Source organism: Phragmites australis, chromosome 2 (genome assembly GCF_958298935.1).
Source record: "Phragmites australis chromosome 2, lpPhrAust1.1, whole genome shotgun sequence".
Taxonomy (NCBI): Eukaryota; Viridiplantae; Streptophyta; class Magnoliopsida; order Poales; family Poaceae; genus Phragmites; species Phragmites australis.
In genome coordinates this window covers 44,863,037-44,882,723 of record NC_084922.1, presented here as the reverse complement: position 1 = coordinate 44,882,723, position 19,687 = coordinate 44,863,037, and the positions used below count along the sequence as shown (strand labels likewise).

The 19,687-nt window shown below is 46.0% G+C and overlaps 2 protein-coding genes and 1 long non-coding RNA gene across 20 annotated transcripts; 1 reads left to right on the top strand and 2 right to left on the bottom strand.

Moving 5' to 3' along the window:
* Window positions 1-277: 277 nt before the first annotated feature.
* LOC133909178 (transcription factor DIVARICATA-like) lies at window positions 278-2,083 on the top strand. The gene is made up of 2 exons (XM_062351493.1): window positions 278-896; window positions 994-2,083. Exons 1-2 carry the CDS (start codon window positions 448-450, stop codon window positions 1,421-1,423), a joined length of 879 nt encoding a protein of 292 aa, XP_062207477.1. The 5' UTR covers window positions 278-447; the 3' UTR covers window positions 1,424-2,083.
* Window positions 2,084-3,871: 1,788 nt separating this feature from the next.
* On the bottom strand, window positions 3,872-10,613 carry LOC133909179 (uncharacterized). 18 transcript variants are annotated; one of them, XR_009908320.1, is made up of 5 exons: window positions 9,290-10,613; window positions 9,153-9,225; window positions 6,146-8,052; window positions 5,497-5,898; window positions 3,872-5,383 (listed from the first exon to the last, which is right to left on the bottom strand). It is a non-coding gene; the product is annotated as an uncharacterized LOC133909179 (long non-coding RNA). The 18 variants fall into 18 exon arrangements; XR_009908326.1 differs by having other exon boundaries at window positions 6,146-7,965; XR_009908324.1 differs by having other exon boundaries at window positions 9,153-9,220.
* A 4,333-nt stretch (window positions 10,614-14,946) lies between these two features.
* LOC133909177 (coronatine-insensitive protein homolog 1a-like) lies at window positions 14,947-18,481 on the bottom strand. The gene is made up of 3 exons (XM_062351492.1): window positions 17,647-18,481; window positions 16,165-16,645; window positions 14,947-16,074 (listed from the first exon to the last, which is right to left on the bottom strand). The coding sequence occupies exons 1-3, from the start codon at window positions 18,147-18,149 to the stop codon at window positions 15,271-15,273; spliced, it is 1,788 nt and encodes a 595-aa protein (XP_062207476.1). The 5' UTR covers window positions 18,150-18,481; the 3' UTR covers window positions 14,947-15,270.
* Between the last annotated feature and the right edge of the window lie 1,206 nt (window positions 18,482-19,687).

Here is a 19,687-nt window from a genome sequence, read left to right as displayed (position 1 = left end):
ACACAATTTACAGAAACTTGTGAAAAACAAATTCCTGGACTGTTACAATATAAAAATTAAATTATATAATCTAATTTTTTATAATTCAATCGGTTTATTTTAACATATAAATTATAATCACAATCTACAATATAAAAATTCAAACAAACATTCCCTTAGTTACCAGGGCAGCTAATGTGAGAAAGAGCTTCTCCCCTCGGTTGGAGAGTTTTGAGGCCACAAACTCCACCAAGACCTAATCACAAGCATCCACTTCCCTGCTCACCCTTTTTTAAGGCCTCCAACGGTGGAGCCGGAATAAACCCCGGCCACTTTGGCATCCGCCCGTAATTTGATACTTCTCCCCTATATACCCACGCCGCCTTCCACCTCCCCCTTTTACTTCTTCCTCCTCGCCCTCTTCTTCACTAGCCAGCTACCTCAGGTGGGCAGGCAGCGGCAGCCGAGATGATGGCAGAGGCGTGGACGCAGGTGCCGCCGCTGCTGGCGCCCTGCTTCTCAGGGCAGCCGTGCTGGTACTGGCAGGACCGGCGTATGGGCGGCGGCAGCGGAGGAGGAGACGTGTGGACGACGGAGGAGAACAAGGTGTTCGAGAGGGCGCTGGCGCAGATCGACCGGAACGCGCCGGACAGGTGGGAGAGGGTGGCGGCGATGCTGCCCAGGAAGACGGTCGCCGACGTGGTGAACCACTACAACGACCTCGAGAACGACGTCGGCTTCATCGAGGCCGGGCTCGTGCCGTTCCCGCACTACAGTAGCTCACTCCCCTCGTCCGGCTTCACCCTTGATTGGGACGGCGGCGACGGCGGGTTCAGGCGCGATTGCTGCCTCAAGCGTGTGCGCGGCCCCGACCAGGGGCGGAAGAAAGGCGTCCCCTGGACGGAGGACGAGCACAAGTAAGCCACAACCCCACCAGAATGGTCGTCGTGCTAGAATTAATGATCTGCTTGTGTTCTTGCCGCTAAAAATGGCGAATTTCGTTTCCTCTCTCAGGTTGTTCTTGATGGGGCTGAAGAAGTACGGGAGGGGGGACTGGAGGAACATCTCGCGCAACTTCGTGACGACCCGGACGCCGACGCAGGTGGCCAGCCACGCGCAGAAGTACTTCAACCGGCTCACCTCCGGGGGTAAGGACAAGCGCCGCTCCAGCATCCACGACATCACCACCGTCAACCTCCCCGACGACGACCGCGGCAACGCCTCGCCCTCACCGCCGTCCGCGCTCACCACCGCCTCCAACCTCTCCATGTCTGACCAGTTCGGCGCCTTCGTCGACGCGAAACCCTTCATGCCGCCACTCCCGGGTGCGCTCGGCGTGGCGCACCCCTACGGCAACGTGAAGCTCGAGCCCAAGAGCTCGCTGGTCGCCGACCTTGGCTTCGACGACTCCGTCCTCCTGCAGATGCAATGCGGCCAGTTGTGACGGGCGGTTCTTGGCTTGGCGAGAACCGCACGGAGGAAAGAGCAGCTCCCATCGCAATATCTCATCCCTGGGCAGGACCATGGACGGGCCAAGTCCCAGGTCCTCGTGCTTCGCTTGGTTGCAGACCTGCAGTAGCTGAGTTGCTTCTTGTGTATCAATCAGATGGCCCGGCCCGGGTAAAGATCTGAGAGCGACGGGCGACGCAGTCTTCAGCTGACAGCAGCTGCTATCTCCCTTCAGCTCTATGTGACCGTGTTCACGGAGAACCAAGAAGCCATGGGCGTGCCATTCCACAGTGTCCACTTCAGTGTACATAATTCAACCACAAGTATAGGACCCAAGAGCTTCCACGGTACTGAAATAAGCATTCGATGAAGACTTTGGGTTCATTTCAAGTGTCACCGGCGGCTTGGATCATGATTCAGGACTCAGGAGCACCGCATCTGAACTTCTGAAGATTGCTATACCGGTTTGTCAATGTACTGTTGTTCTGTACTAGTACTCATATTTGATGGAGTAGCACTTGGAGCATGCGTGTGATGCTTGTAAGGTTCCACAAGATTTTGTCTGCCAATCTGCCATTGTCGCACTGCCCTTCGAAGGTTAGGTTTGCTCAGCTCTAGCTGATTTGAATTGAAAGCTTCCATGTGTTTGCTTGCCGTCGTTGTAGAAGCAATAGAAACTTGAAACACAGCCACGATCGGCCTGGGGATCGGTCGGCCTCACCGTGGACTCTGCGTTGCTAATTACTACTCCCGCTCTCGTGTCGTCTCCTCCATTTGGAAGTACCGTACTTGCCATTCATATGATCTGCTGTTTAATTTTCACCTGTCGCTAGTCAGAGTACCAAACTCAGCAAAAAAATATTCGGCCTCATGCTTCTCGCTCTCGCTGCCCATGCACAGATGGTGCCACGGCTCTAAAACTCTGCACTCTGGCTCCAGATCGGACAGTTGCGGGAGGGGAGGGTTCGATTGATCTCGATGAATGTTGCAAGAAGCGCCTTGCTTGCCTGATAGTGGCTGGCACGCAGTAGGGGGCTAGGGGTTGAGTTGGAGGTCCACCAAATAAGCTGGCATCACATGCCCCAATAATCTTATGTCCTTCTCACTAGGGTGGTAATTTGATTGGATACGGACAGATATTACGAATATTGTTGATCTTATATATTATTTTGTATTTTTTATTAGAATTGGAGCTGGATACATATACGAATGGTGTTAGATACTGATACAGATAATCTCAGCTACGAATATGAATCAAATACGTGACGAGTTAGATGCATACAATATTAGTCACGGATATTTATTTAAAAATTGAGTAAAAGCAACAACTATATATATCGTATTTGTTATGATTGTTCGACCATTTCACATATTTAAAATTCAACTATATTAAAAGTCTAACAAGCAAATCAACAATATACTCTATGAAAAGAGTTGTATTAGAGCGAAATCGAAGAAGTTATAAGTATTTAATATGCAGATAAAGCTTCTATTGATTATTTGAACATATTAATAACTTTAAATGAAAAAATATCAACTACAAACTTATAAATCTCATCGAAAGCTACACCTTTCATATAAAAATCATTTTCATCTGAGTATGTATAAAAATATTACCACCTCCAAAAGATAGGCTCGGATAGTCTTTGAATATATCCGATTTTATTCTTATATATCTGACGTATACTTAGCTCCTACATCCGAATCCAATACAACTATCCAATATCTGAGATTTTTTTAATATCTAAAATCTGATTAACATCAAAAACAGTTCAGCGATCGGGCGGGCGAAAAAATCCACTGGTTTCACCCCTACTTCTCCCTATCCTCTTTTGGATCCAAAGCAAAGCCATGGCCCGTATATAAGTAGGGCAAAGTTTTGGTGCAAACGTCCATCCAATGCAAACAGGCAAAACGGCGATTGGAGGCCATCCCATCCGCATCCAACGATAGTGTGCTATCCCTCGTCCCACCATGCAAGTTTTGCAGAAAGCCCCCTGCCAAAATTTAGTTTATCACAAGTTGGTCCTTCCTCTTGCCGTCCGTAGTCTATCACCAAAATTTCCCCTTCGCGGGCGTTGATCCAAGTCGTCACCGAAGCACCACCCTCGCCGTCACACCGGGGTGCCTCGGATCGACGCTCGTGAAGGAGAAATTTTGGGACGAGATGCCAACGGCAAGAGAAGGACCAACTCACAAGAAACTAAATTTTGGCAGGGAGTTTTCTACGAAACCTACACAGTGGGATGGGGGATCGCACGCTGCCGTTGGAGTCGCCGTTTGCATGTTTGCACTGAACGAGGGTGTGAATCAAAAAATCCGCCGTATAAGTAGTACCTTGTTGCACCATTAAGTGGGCGCACACTGTGCAGGCAGCTGCTGCAAGATTCACTCATTGTCCAACTTGCACACACCGGCACATGACCGTCGCGAGACGTGCGGATCCACTCAAGACTTCAGTGGCGCTCACCGTTAAGCAGGATATTTGTAGTGGGTTTGCTCATTCCTAGCAGTGCAGATACAAACAAGAGCTTTCCGAGAAAGAGAGGCTATGCTCGATTGATGCGATTACTATGTATGGAATCCAAATTATACTGCCGGTACCTTTCACCTGATTCTTCGCTCAGCACGCCCCACCGACCAACCTCAGCCATTGGCTCGGTATCTCCTTCGCCGGCGACGGTGCTCCCGACGGAGTGCACAGTTGCTTCATGTGCCACTTGCTTCTGTGGCGTCTGACTCGGCTGTCGCAGGGAAATTTCAGTTGTCACGTCACCAGTTAGCAGTAGAACCTGACCTGACCAGACCAGACCAGTCTACTTTCTCCTCCACGAATCATCTTTTGCTCTTGCTCCCAGTCCAGTTTGGCCAGCCGAATGCAATGCCCATATCGCATTGTTTACCCCGTTTTGATAACCCTGAACCGGCGAATGGGTTGTCTCGTCCAGTCACGACAAAGCGTAAAAGCAACCCTGAAAACTAGAGGTGCTACACCCTGCTCCACATGAGCCAGCTCTGAATTCCACGGCTCTAACCATCCGCTTTTGTTTAATCGCCCTCCCCTTTGCTGCTCTGCTTCCTGCATAAATGCATCATGGCATGGCATGTCCTCTCCCATGTACAGTGCCTGTGCTGCCTGCGCTGCCTGGCTCCAGACACGCGCCGAGGGCCAGACTGCTCGGGCTGCAACTTGCCGCGCGGGGCCTCGGGAGCACAAGCACACACGCAAGATTCATGCGAATCCAACGCGACACGAGGGCGAAGTGGGCACCCCCGTGAGTTGGGCCGTTGGTGCCTTCCGCCGCTTTGCGCTAGCTTTCTCTTTCACCAGTCACCACCGTCCCTGGCCTTCTTTTGTCCGCTTTGCTTTTTTTTTCTGCTTCTCTTCCCTGGGATGCGACATGAGTAGAATTGCACACTAGCACTCGTACAGATGCTTTGTGTTCCATCCTGCGACTTTTGTTCGTGCGAGGTGAAAGTGCCGGCATTGCGAGTGCTATCCCTTTCCAGTCTTTACTCTGCCATTGGGCACGGGAGCAGAGTGGAAGGAAAGCATCGGCAGCATCACCGATGCCATGGCGCTTTTGGGCGTCAAGTCCGCGTTTGCCTTTCCCCCGTGCAAATGTTCAGATTCTGCAAATGGATGATATAATTGAGGAAATAGAGGCGGAGCGCAGAGACTCCAGATTCCAAGCCCCTTTCCCGCGCCGGACCACAAAGATGTGCCTGTCGCAATACCGGCAGAACGTATCACAACCGAGAGAAAATAGATAAAGAACATATCATGAAGAGGTTGAGCAGGTACAGCGAACTCTGCACTTCCACCGTAATTGACATGTTTTCCTTCCTATGGTTGACGTGCAAGCAGCTTAAATATTCCAGACTTCGCATCTACTATTGTAGACTAGCAGAATTATTGAGCTGGGCAGGTAGACATAATTTCCCGCGAGGAAGCCTGCGAGTTGTTTAGGGAAATTGAAATCAGAATATTGTTGTAAGTAATAACAGAGTATGTCTCACCGAGAAGTATGATAACTACTGAAGTGCATTGTTTAAGAACAGACATACCAGCACGTATTTACACCTTGACGGTGCTATCAGATTATTCCACTCAACTAGTCCTCGGCTCCTCTATTTGTTCTCGTAGTGTCCAATGGGAAATCTATGGTCATATTCAGCATCTCCATGTACTGACGCAACTGATAGAAGCCATGCCACTTCCAAAGATGCCATAGAAATCTTTATCACCAAACAGGTATTAGTGATTCCTGCAGCGCTGATGTCAACCAGTCCGCATCTAACTAGATAAATATTCTCAGAGGCTCCGGAGCTGCTAATTCACACTCCACGGACCTTTCTTTGACACAATCGAACCTTCAGAAGTGTCAAGAGTTATGAAATCGGAGATATTGAAGCTGATACCATGGTAAGCACCATAAAAAATTAGACCTCTTGAAATGCCAAGGATGCCTAGAGGACAAAATTAGCTGACTGTAAAATCGAAAAACATAATGATGTTCCCGAAAAGAACATGCTAAAGGGTCCATCTAGCATCATCCCGCACAAGTTGAAATTAACCACACATACAAGACGAAATAGTGGAGATGGCTAAGTGAAGGTTACTTGTCTCAAGGTTTATCTTAACGGAGACTCAATTGGAAGGGGACTACAGGTGCAAAAATTTGCATGATATATGATCAAAAGGTAAAGAACCTACCTGTTAAACATTGCTGTCATGGAGTAATTTTTTTCCTTAATAAACTCTGTAGGAAGTGGATTACTTCACCTCTCGATCTTTAGTTTCCGGTTACTCTGAGAAGGCCTTATTAAGTCCACTTATAAAATAAACAAATTAAGACAGTTCCTTCACCACAGCAGCAACCTGATGGGAGCATAAAGAGTGAAAAGTAGTACAAATATATTTTAAAACAATAACAAAAGCATATCAATTTTTTTTCTTATGAATTAACAAGTCGTAGCAATTCACATTTTGTTAGTCGACAAAGTCAAACCTAGTTCATTAAAACCAGTACTAACTATGTTGCTACTTCTTTATCCACTAGTCTTTGTGTGTCATTTAATATTGGCATTTGGTGTTTATTTTGTTAAAAACATTAAGGAAAGATGCACAAATAATAGACTGACATTCATGGCATGATAGAGAAAGGACCTCACGTCTCACTACCATCATAGATTGAATAAAGCTCACTAACAATGGTTGCTCTTTCAATTAACAGAAATGCAAATTTCCAAAGTTACATCTACTACAAAGATCTAATTAATGTGTAAGATTGGACTACACATCAGATCATGGTTACCTCTGCTGTCAGAAGGAACTTTCACAGTAAGTAATTTGAACAAGAAAAAGATGTGTCGTTTGCCTGTACATTCTTCACATATAACCAGATAACTGGTAATCCAAACATGTGAGTACCATTTTAGGTTTATACCCACCAGGTAGCTTTCTACTGTCCAGTTTTGCTTGGTAAGAAAAGGCTTCCAAAGTTAACAAATTCTTTTGAAGGAGGTTTACAGACAGTGAATAACTAGCAAAAAGTTAAAAGAGATAGCCATTGTTTGTTATCTTGTTTACGTACAATTGATGGGCCGTCTTTTCTAAAGTAGGTGTAGTTTCATAAATTCTGTTATTCCCTTATAGAATATATAAGAGCAGAGCAGAGCAGAGGTTTGCACTTCCAGTACTGGTAAACTGAAACAGTTTGATCTTTTTGAATATTGTAACTTTGATAAGAAGATCAAATATTTGTTAGTTGTTACAGGGTGTGGAATGTGGTTCTGTTGAATCCATGTGTTGTTGATATGCTCTGCATGCCATATTAATCACGTTATCTTTCTCGCATTTCATCAGCTACCTTTAAGCTATATATAGACATGCTTTCAAGTGTCTCTTCCTAGAAATTTCTGATATCAGCCCATTGTAGATTTCCTATTGTTGTCAAGGTTGAAGTTCAACTGATGTCAGGATTAATCACATGTCAGAAGGAACTCATAGCAAAGGTTTTTGCGGTGCTCTTCCAGCAGAGATATTCATATTTGCAGTATGGCAGTAGATCTACATTTTCCAAAGAAGCTGTAATTCATAAGGTAAGACCTGCCAGCTTTTCGTAGATTTTGAATTAGCTCCTACTTTACACCCTCAAATCTAAAGAAGTGTTATGCATGACAAACAGTCGACAACCACAGTTGATACAACTTATCATGGCAATAAAGGAGTAGATCATGAGAGGATAAAACAGGAGTTAAATGACTAGGATCTAACACCTTAAAAAAGGGGAAATAATCTCTCCAAGGAAAAAGGTTTGTCTTGTATATTTTCTAATAGTTTTTTTTTCGAAAATGGTATTTTGTAATAGTCATCAATACAGTAGGTTATACTAGAAGTCTAGAACAAAAAAATCAGATAAAAAAATTGGGACGTTTATGCCAGCACCTCACAACCTTTTCGACCCACGCCCAGTAGGAAATACAGGATCATAATTAGCATCTCCAGCTTCTAATGCTGGTTCATCAAGATACCTGAATTGTAAATCTCAGTGTTGCCACAAAACCATGACATCAAAAGAAGCAACAGCAATTCCCATGTACTTGCTTCCAGGAAGTGAACTATAACAACAATAAATTATGTCTTCTGCGTTAGATCTAATTCAATCAGACAATTATCAAGGGGCTTCTAAATAGAATCACAAATGTCAGTAGCGTGACTGAATAGGGGCCTACTGATTATGCAAGTAATGAATTTTGAGCTGTAAAAGATACAAGTCCTATCTCCCAAGAATTTAGTGTCTGGAACTTATACAAGCATAATAATTGCCTAAGAAACTCCTGGTTTCAAGCATAACTGTTGTAGAGCATTCTTCATGCTTTACTCCAGCTTCCTCTAACAAATATTCTTTATCCTCCAATATGCTTACTCATATATTTGTTTATGTATGTATTAATAAATACTTCAGCAAAGCACCTTACGTGTACCTATTTCCATTTGGTAAAAGTAAAACAAGCCATAGGCACTTGGTGAAGAGGAGACATATTTTGTGATTGCAGCATATACTCCCTCCCTCCATCCACTTTTCTTAGGTGTATCTGTTTGTCCATCAATGTAAGGCGCTCACAGTTGACAAGACAAAATTTGTAAGTTTCTTTGCTCTAATGACCCTATTAAGTGCAGAAGACACATGCTGCATGCATTTAATGGAGGACATTCTCTGAAAGAGCAAAAAAACTGCATTATTGGTACTTTGACCAATTCTTTATGCTCCTTAATCCTAGTGCCTAGGTGAAATGCGCCCAAGAAAAGTGGATAGAGGGAGTACTTTATAAGTTGCTATTATGGAGGTGTGTACTGCAGGCAACATACAAAATACTTGAATGGTCCATTAGAACCGTGAAACATGTAAATATGCTCCCCCTTTTTAAGTTTGAACTAGAAAATACAAGATAAGTATTTAGTTTCCCCTATTCTCAAGAACAGGATGGCAGCAACAGCTCCCCTCCATTATCTTGTTTCTAGGAAACCTATAGCACTATCTTGAGGAAGCTATTTTGAAAAACATCAACACTCTTGTCAATCATATCTGCGTCAATATACAATTTGCGCTATAGAACTGGACTCAACAATGACCAAAATATCTAAGCCCCTGCTAATGCATAATGGTCCAAGTAAAAAATGCAATTAGCTTAGGTAATAGCAGAATATGTATTGTTACCAGGAATAGTTTTGAATTGCCATTGTATTTATTTTCCACTGCCTTGATACTAAGCTACCGTCTGTCCCCTGCACTGCTATGCAATGATATCAGCTTATATTCCTGCAACAAGTACGAAATGCAGTCCTGTCCATTACCTTATACTTGCTTAGGGGAGATGGATCAGAAAATGGGCACTGGAAGTCTGAAAACAACCCAGGGTCCGGATACAAAGTTCAATATTTGAATTGACTCAACAGAACCATCAAGTGATTGCAGTTCAACATTCCCCATCCGCAACAAGAATACAAGGTATTCCAAAAACTTTATCCAATCTGTGAGGCATTGATTGCAGATTGCTCAGCAACGAATTGCAAAACGCCAATAACTGCAGATTGCACTTTGGCACAAACATACAGCCACTGTACACCCTTTTGATTCCATCAGTAAATGACTGCATTACAGTATCAAGTATCAACGCCCAGGGCCTTGTGGCTGCCAAAGCCTGTCAGCATGCATTTCACTCCCGGTATGACCACCAAAACCCTGAAATACGAATCCAACAAAATTTCAGAATTCAGTCACATGGCCTTGAGAGAATCAATTAGCACATGGCTGCCCACATCCATCCAAAAGGGCACCGAAAGCATGGACGCCACACTGAGATAATGATCAAGCCGTGCCATCAGGTAGAGTTACGGAACCTCTCCACTTCTCCAGCTTTTCAAACGAGCAGGCGGTATCCAACAGTCCTATCCACCCACTGATTCCCTTGCAGCTTTCCGTGCACCAACACTGCTGACGACAGCGCTTATGGTGGTCAAGGTAAGCATATTCCCCTTCCAGAACACACATACGCATTTCAACAAACAGGTTCCGGGCAAAAACCACTGGACGCATGAGATCTCATCTTACGATCAGATTACGTCATCGGAGCGCCAAGCGGGCAAGTCATCCCGGTTGACAACACCGCTGGTTGGCGGAGACGTTGGCAAACGAGCGCGCGATCTTAGGGTAGCAACAAACCTAGCCCTACGCCCTAGCAGCACGCACCAGACCAAACGCGCAGGCGGATTGACCGCGGCGGAGGCCGTCCTGGCCGTGGAAGTCGTTGGCGAGCGCTGCCGCCGGTGTTGGGATGCCCGCCTATCCGCAAGGCCCCAACGCGTTCGCCGCCGCCTGCCGTTGCCTTAGACGGGCTTTACGTTGGGGTCGCGCCGCCCTCGCACGTTTGGTGTTTGGAATTTTGGATTGGCGGGCAAAGGGAGGATGCTGTAAATAATGCTGCCCGTTCTTTTCCAAGTGAACGGGAACAAATCCTACATGAGATTACGCCACGTCACACTGGCACCAATCTTAAGGGCAATTTTGGAAGTAGGAATGAAAAAACGCAAAAATAGAAGAAAAAAAACACAGGATTCTAACATGAATGAAAATGCAAGACACAAGAAAAATATAGAAATAACCGTTTGAATGGGGAGAAAAAAAACATAAGAATTAGATGAGAGAGAAAAAATCTATAAGAATTAGATGAGCGAGCCTGAGAGCTTTCGGGATGAAATGAAAACGGAGAAGTACCATCGCTTCGCGTGGGAGGAATCGCCGCAACGTGCTGGCCCACCAAAAAATAGCAGCCAATAAGAAGATGCCAGGTAGATGGGAACAGGCTGCGGGAGCAGGGAAAGCCCGTTCCTGAGGTTGAACCGGCATGCTAGGAATCCTCTAAAAAACTTATGATTATAAGTCATTCTGTAGGAATTTTATAGGATTTTGAGAAGACCAACTCTTTATTTCAAAAAGCTTGATATGATTTTTTATAGGAATTGAATCCTCCAAAGTTCGTACAATTTTTCTCTATTCTAAAGAAATCCTAAAGCTGTCTTTTCCTACTCTCAACATCAACTCTGGCACATTTCCACTTCCTTTTCTTCGCAGATCCGTATATACATATTACCATATTGTTGCCGCTCTCTTTTTTATATGTTTAGATTGAGGCTATCCATCTCTACAAGACTACAACCCACCACTTAACTTCTTCCTAATGTCTTCTCTGCGTGATCAATTCGCCACCTAGTGGCACAAATAGAGTATAGCTCATAAACAATAAGCAGCTTCCACGTTCCTCGTGCAAGGGGTTGGTTATCAAACCAAGCTTGGAACGAACAACTTTGAATATGCAATGAATTTGTTGAAAAAAAACTATAGTTCTTTAATAGTCCCCTTAAATATGTAGTTTCACGATAGTTTGATCAATCTACATGTAGTTTTACCGTAGTTCACTATGATTAAACCACTTAGAGTGATTCACCTAAAAAAAATCTAAGAATGAATACATCCCCAACTTTATAGATGAGTGGTACCTAATGATTGTCCAGGAGTTATTTTCTGAGAGCTAAGGGCAATTCTAGTGGTTGTAGATATTACTGTGGCATTCAGATAAGAGAAGTAGGTTGAGGTGGAGATGAAGTTGATGTGGAGAAAATTTTTGCTCATGTGAAGGGGAATTTTAGAGAGCTAGCTCTTAAAATAAAGAAATTAAGAGATAGCTCTAAGTATTGTGAGATATGAGGAATTGAAAACAGAATCTTTTGAAAATTGTGTTGAGAGAAATAAGAGATAGCAGCAGAAGATTGTTGGGAATAATAGCATTTTCAGATTTAATTTAGTTCAATTTCTAATGTAATGTTGTCGGAGGATTAACTCCTGTCGTAGGGATCCTGAGGGATCCCTTTTTAGAGATTAGGCCGGGGGATGATCCTAAATATATTCGACGGAGAAATAAATGGGTATGAATGCGATGGCTGGTGGGGTGGAATGATCTAATGCGGAACGGAGTGAATGCGCTGGTGTTTAGACAGGTTCAGGCCGAATCTCTAAAAAGGGGTCCCTCAAGATCCCTGCAACAGGAGTTAATCCTCCGACAAATGTGAACATTAATAGATGCAGATAATAAATTATCGACTAACTTGGATGAGCCTAGGCAAGATTCAAGTAGAATCGATTAGAATTTGACCAACCCCAATCAGCCTCGACTAGATACTCGAGAATGATCTTGACTAGCTCACTTGAGAAATGTATCGACTAAAACACTCGAGTAGTATATCGACTTGTTCACTCGATTAAACACTCGAGTATGATTGCAATGTACGTACCCGATGGCGACGTGAGATGCAGGAACCCCGTCATTAGAGATGGCAATTTCTCCCGTCAGGTCGGGTCCCCGTGAGTTTCAGACGTAACAAGGGCGAGGACGAGTGGGAAAATAGCCCCGCGGGGCAGTGGGTTAGGCCCCTGACCCGAATCGAGTTCGGGGCTAGGCTATATTTGCCCCGTGGGCCCCAAAACTCACCAACGTTTGACGGTCCATGCGCCCAACAGCCCAGCTAAGAGCCGACACCGACGGCCTAGCTACCTAGGCGTCAAGTAACATGTTCACACCAGAAAAAAGTAGCATACGCACACGCCGACGCCTAAAAGCCCTACGCGACCGCCCTTGTCAAGCATGCGCTATCACTGCCCACCGGCCCAGTCGACGGCTGCCTTCATCGCGCTGCTTGCACACGAGTCGTCTGCTCGCTCCCCTGCAGCCCTGCTCCCTCTTGGCTTCCCCAGCTGAATCAACATCCCCGATCCTTTCTTCCTCGGCTCCGACAGCCACCTCCTCGATCTCGCCGTAGATCCGATACCCACGAGCCTTCCCCAAGCCACCTCCTTGACCTCGCCACAGATCCAGTCCTCCCATTGTTGCTACGCCCTAGTCACCCGCCGTCTCTGTGCCCACTCTGCCTTGCCCTCCCGCTGTCGCGATGCCAGCTTTGCCTCGCCCGCGCGACCGCGATCCCTCCGACGCAATACTGCATCGCCCGCACACCCTCTGCTGTTGTCACCTAGCCTACGCCTCCCTACCGTGTCACCTCGCACGCGTAGATGCGCTACTCCAGTCGGCCCTCGCCCGCGCACGCGCTGCTCCGACGCTCGGGTCCCCATCGGGTCTCGGGTTTCTACCGGGGCCGGCGTCGGGGTCCATTTTTCACCCGACATCCATTTTGGGGCTGGGTCGGGTTTGTGGAGTTGGGTTTCGGCTCGATGCGGGCGAGTAAAACCCGATAGGGGCAAATCCGTTGCCACCCCTACCCGTGGTGTCGATGCAATAGGTGATGATGAATATGAAGTAGTCGAAGTTGATCTTGATGTAGCAGACAGTGACGACGGTGATAATGTAGACAAAGTAGCATGCGATGATGTAGAGAAAGCAGGTTGTAAGCGGTCACGACGAGGGCTTTCTAAAAACCTTATTCTCCCTCTTCCGGTGCAGGATCCCAAGAGCGACGGGTTCTGGAGACCTGCTCTCCCGTTTGTCGGTGCACGCTAGCGCAGCAGGATGAAGTAGTCTACATGCGACGACGTAGTACAGAGAAATTGGCAAAACCCTAATTGCGAATATGCAACTCATGTCTCTCCTTTGTGTGCGACGACGTAGTACAGAGAGAGAGTCGCGCGGTTGAGATGCACTACGATCAGAGTCGGTTACGCCGCTACGATTGGAGTCTTGATCGACACGATTTCTATATATTTATCAGTTTACCCACACAGTAAAAAGAAATAAAACCACAAAAGCAAGCCAGACCTGCGCAAGCAACTGTACCCGATTTCGACAAACTATTGACACAGGTGCCGTGCGCCCACGCTCTCCGCCCCCACCCTCACCCTGGTCACGGCCCGAAGCGAGCGTACGCGTGTTCTTCTACTCCTCTCATCCACACATTCTAAGTGGTTGGAGGAGAAAAACTTTTTTAAATTGGTCTCCATCCATATCCACTAGTAAGATGGAATTAAAGAAACATAACTCTTCACGTGGTTAGATCTTTCAGATTTATTTAGAATTATACAAATATAATGAATAAAGCACATATATTTTAACAGAGATAACCAATGAAGATGTCTTAATTAGGCCGGAGTTGTAACCATATTATTTGGATTGGCTGATCACCTAGGCCTCTCACCCTGTCCTTGATGCTTGTCGACATTGGTAGCTTTCTCTGCAATGCGTGATCAGATAGAACCGGATGCCTCCCTCTCCACACTGTTTGTTTAATTGATCTCATGATTTGGATCGATGGACTGACATTCTAGAATCCTATGTAGATATATTAAAGAAAACAAAAGGCCTTCAGGTGGACTGTTACAAAAGGCAGGCGTAAGAAAAAAGACCGGAGAGACTCCTGAGTCCTGACCCCGTATCTGCTCTTGGCATGTCCAGATCAACCGCTTCTTCGTCCCCCTGAATCCCCGAGCAAGCCGACAGAAACGTCCTTTTCCTGACGAGGAAGGCCGGCACCCCAGTTGTCGATTCAGCAGCGGAGCTCAAATATACGCTTTTTGTTCGCTAGCCATTAACCTACCGGTCACAAAACAAGCTGTGGCTTTCCTGTTATTCTCGCTCGTCCCACTGTGGTGCTGGGGTACGCGACGTTGTCGCCTTCCGGGTGCGGTGGCTGGGGCAGATTCCGTGGCACTCGACGACGGCTCTGGTTGTCGTCTCCTAGACTCCTACCCACCGAGCCCACGTACTCCACGCCGGGGACCCGCCGTCACTCCCAGTCCCAGGTGTGACGCAGCCAGCCATCCGTTTCACGGAGGCCGTCGTCTTCCTGGCGTCGGGCTTGGACATGCGGAGCTCCAGCTATTCTAGTACGCATATCCAATCCATCCCCCCTTGTCAAATTTTGAGGATGACAAAATGCAGTCCATTATCCTGTGCAAGCTATGCATGCACCTTTGAGATGCTTCTTACAACAATTTGCAAGCAACTACCTCGACAAATTCAGCGTATGTACCACAGGCAAAACCAGGACTTCAGATATTTACAATCGTGAGTACAATTCCAGGGAAGAAAGCAGAGACAACTGTCACAGAGCACTTTAGTATACACCTTCCTAGGATTAGATAGCAGCACTACTACAATACAAGCGACAACAGCAACTTATTGCACTACACCTCCTCAGCTACAGTACTAGTTTATTACGGTACGAAGGCAGCTAACAATCTAGGTCGGTATAATAACCGCATCAGCACATGCTTATTGCCCAGGGATAAGGGGCGACAAGGTACACACGGTCACAGCTTGAAGTATTTACAGTCACGTAGGGTGCAATGTAACCAGCCACTGAGGGCAGTCCGGCCTCCTTCCAGCAAGGGAGTAGTATCCAAGAACCTGAGCGTGGCTATCCACACAAGGCTGTCCATCTGCCGTCATCTGATACGTGCTCTCGGGACTGGGAGGCACAAATTCGATGTTCCAGAAGGGCCTGGCCATGAGCAGGAGGTCCCGGCCTGTTTGAGAGGCTCTGTATCCCTGAACCCATATGTACCTCAGTGAAGGCATACGGAGCACGGCGAGGGCCAGAGCTCGCTCGCTGAAGCAGCAGCTCCTTAGTTCGAGCTTCCGCAGGTTTGTGCATCCAATTGCAAAATGGATCAATCCATGGTCAGATTCACCAACGTTGCCAAGTAGCATGTATTGGATGTTTCCACTGTATTGTCCAATGTAGCCAAGGCCTACATCCGAGAGCCCTCCCGGTCTCAGGTAGAAAGCAAACCTCCGAAGCTTGGTGCAATTCCTCAATAGAGCACGGACACCATTGTCAAGCGGCAGATCTGTTATTTCCTTTTCTCTGTCAAGTAGAACAAGCCGGAAGTCATAAAGATTTTTGCAGAAAGTCCCAATAGATTCCAGCGCTCCGTTGGTGATATCAGATACATAGGCAGCTATGTACTCCAGTTCACGGCAACCAACAGCCACGGCTGTCAAGCCTAACTGAGAGACTCCTCCCTGCTCTTCTTGACCTGGATCATCATCCCCCCGCTCAATTCGGAGTCTTCGTAGCTTCTTGCATGTACCAGCAACAACTTCTAGTCCTCTGTCTCCGATCACATTCCGCACCTGTTGAGAACGTCTACATAGTTAGTTGAAATGAGATAGTCACTAATTTCAGACACAAAAAATACAACAGATGTACACGGAAAACATTACCTCAAGAACCAGTAGGTTGGGGCATTTAGAAATAAGCTGGCAATGATCTTCAGTGGTGAGAAAAGTGTACTGCAAGTCCAGTTTCTTAAGTGTTGCAGAGAAAGGAAAGATAACAGGCATCTCATTTGTACCCATGTAGGTAAGCCCCAAGAAGCATAGTCTGGGTGGGAATTTAACCTTTCCATACTTGGTCTTGGTGTATTCTCCAACTTCAGAAAATGCTCCTCCAGCGAATTCTTGTAATCCCTTGGAGGTGTGGAAAAAACCAATCAGATCTGAAAGATCACAGTCACTCATCTTCAAAGAAATCAACGATTTGCAGTTCTTTGCAAGAAGCTCCAGATCAGCTGGCTCCACTTTGAGTTCAGTCATGTAGAAATTCAGTGTCACCAGAACAGAATTGTTGATAGCAAGTTCATGGAGCCATTCACTGCCGTTATCAGTAATTTTGCATTCTTCCAGGAATAAAGTTCTCAGAGATCTGCTCAGACAATTTAGAATGACATGTTACTGCAGTGATGTCAAGCAATCATAGCAGCAAGAATGATGAATTCACTGTGCAGCAAGAATGATGAATTCACTGTGCAGCAAGAATATGAGATAGAAAAAGAACTTGCTAAAGGACCTTAGAAAAAGACAAGTGTGCTAAGATGAGCTTTGTTGCATCCGGTATTGTAAAGGTTGGTAGCTTTAAACATTTGCACACAATTTCCTTAGTCAACTGATTTAACATCATCATTGCAGAATTTAAACTAAGAAAACCAAACATAAAACCATCAGAGAAACTTCTGGCAAAAAGAGGGAAGTGATGCAGCCTGTGCTACCATATGAATGAGATCATGATAGAATTGATTGATAACAGAAACCAACAACTTGCAAGTTGCAATTGAATTTTGGTATACAAGTACTCCTGGGAAAGGTATTTTTGGTATACAAGTACTCCTGGGAAAGGTATTTTTGGCGATACCACAAACTATGGCTTCCTTATTCCAAACTGCGGTAGCATCTTATAAGTTGCTTTCAAATAATTACTAAGTACTATGGACTCTTCACGTATCCAAAACAAAATTGGACAAGCAAGCTATGAAACCAAAACTACTCGGGAACAGTTATTACATATCTAGTGCTAATATCACTTTGTTGTAGATTCTTGCGTGTTATGATGACCTCACATCGCGTCAGCTTATGTGGAAGCAACTGGGAAACGAGAGCCAGAGAATCCAGAAGTGGGAGAGCTGCATCTTGCTCAATTTTGCCCATATTAGCAGATGTATGTATCTACTAAGAGAAACTGGCACACAGCTCGTATCTATCCTTTACTCCGTTTAGAACATCTCCACCGGATCAATCATGATTTTTCTAAGAGGGGAAAAAAATCAAGTACTCAATTGCGCAACAATACAGCTTAGTTTCTCAGCGTGCAATAACGGGCAAGTGTCATAAAAAACACTCTAGTGCAACGAAGGGGAGAACTGCTAATACCTGCAGGAGCGGGCGACGAGGCGGAGCGCGTCGGTGGAGAAGTCGCAGCACTTGTCGAGCTTGAGCTCCTGCAGCATGCGACCGCGCGCGCGGACGAGCACCGCGATGTCGTCATCCGTGACGGTCATACGGCGCAGGTGGACCGCCTTGAGGCACTCGAGTGGTGCGGCGAGCTCGGCGACCCAGGGTGCGGCGTAGGCGCCCCAGTCGTCGGGGATGAGCCCGTACATGGAGGCGCGGGGCCTCCCCTTGAGCGCGAGCGACTCGAGCCGCGAGAACCGGGCGCGGAGGCGGGCCGGCTCGGCGGCGTAGCAGAAGCCGACGGTGACGTGCTTGCGCGTGAGCGCGTCGATGCGGTGCCAGCGGCGGCACACCAGCGAGGCCGCCTCCCGGTCGCGCGGGTCGTCGACGTAGCCGAACACGAGGTGCAGCGCCTCCTCGGGGACGCCGCCGCAGCCGGAGCTGAGCGCGCGGCTCAGCGGCTCCGGCACCTCGCCGCCCATCAGATCGGAGCCGGATCGGCTACCCCGTGCGACCGGCTCGCCGGAGATCTAGACCGGCTCCAGGCATGGAGGTCCCCCCCTGCTCTGATTTTTGCGGGTGTGTGGGCTTATGACAGGACGGGAGGAGAAGGGAATTATTGGAGGGAGAAGACACGAGAGAGAGAGAGAGAGAGGGAGGGAGGGAGGAGCTGGACGGAGGGAGGAGGAAGGAAGAGCAACTGCAGCGGGGGACGGCGATTGGAGAGGCAGCGTTTACTTCGTTCTGCGCGGATCAGCCGGTGGTGCCAAGCCACGTAAGTACAGGGTCGAGGTGATAAATGGCCTCGCTCGCCGGGCACAGCACAGTGCTGGCTGCTGAGTGGGTTTGCACTACTACCAGCTCGAATATTCGGTTGGATTTTAACGCAGAAATATTACAGTGATTCTGTATAAGCATATACGGAGTAAGTTCTAAATAACTGTAGAAATATCACATGGAACAGATCGATATACGCGTAGAATCAGGAAAAGTTTCCGCTTCTAAATGAGACGGAAGAGTTTGTCAGGCTACTCTTCCACACACACAATGCAGTTTCAAAGCTTAATTCGGCTAGGCTTTTGCTATCATCGAGCGCCCATGTTTTTTTTTTTAACACCAAACCGATCTCTGAATGGGTGTGTGGTCGTTGAACTCGTCAAAATTACAGATCCAAACTCTCACAACAGCTTCTCTAGTGAAATTAATAGTAACTTTATCAAACAGCAATTTTTAATTTTTATTATCCATGTAAAAACCGTAGAAGTGATTACCGTAGAAGTGATTTCTTAAATAAAATAAATAAGATGAGCTGAAAAAATAGTTTTCTTTGATTTACTTTTCATATAAAATTATTTTCTTTATAGAATTTATTTTAAAAATTACTTTCAGTTATAGAATTATTTTTCTATGATAATTATTCCTTTCAAATAATTTGGATCAGAGCTCTATATCCTTAGTGAATAAACACTTCTTTTCTTCTACAGGATTGCGCTGTACCAGTACCCATTATTGGTACTTGTAGTTGCCTGGCCATTCACTTTTAATTTAGAGGTGTCCTTTCCAGTGGACCACCATTGCTAAAAATATCAATACATTACTGTATTTGGAGGAGACCAGTCTAAGGGCCATAAAATAACTAGATTATCTCCAAAAAAATTTAATACAGGACATCACTTTGTGAAGGATAATATAGCAGTATAATAATGGTACGTGATTGCTTTGTTGCTAACTGTATTCGGATGGGCGCCTAACTTATCCTACCGAATTCCGGTTGTGACTAAATGTAAATACTATTTTTTTTGGAGATGTAAATACTAATTAATGCCTCCAAAAATTTTTTTGGAGATGCAACTTCGCCTAGCCGAAGTCTAGCTTGTTTTCTAGTTTCTACTCTATTCATGTGTCCTACATCGACGGAGCCAGACTTCGCTAACTTTCCACGTTCCACCCTGTCCAGTATTGTTTTTTTATTCGTGCCAAAAGTACGCATATTTTTTTTAGTTTGAAGCAAAAAATAATA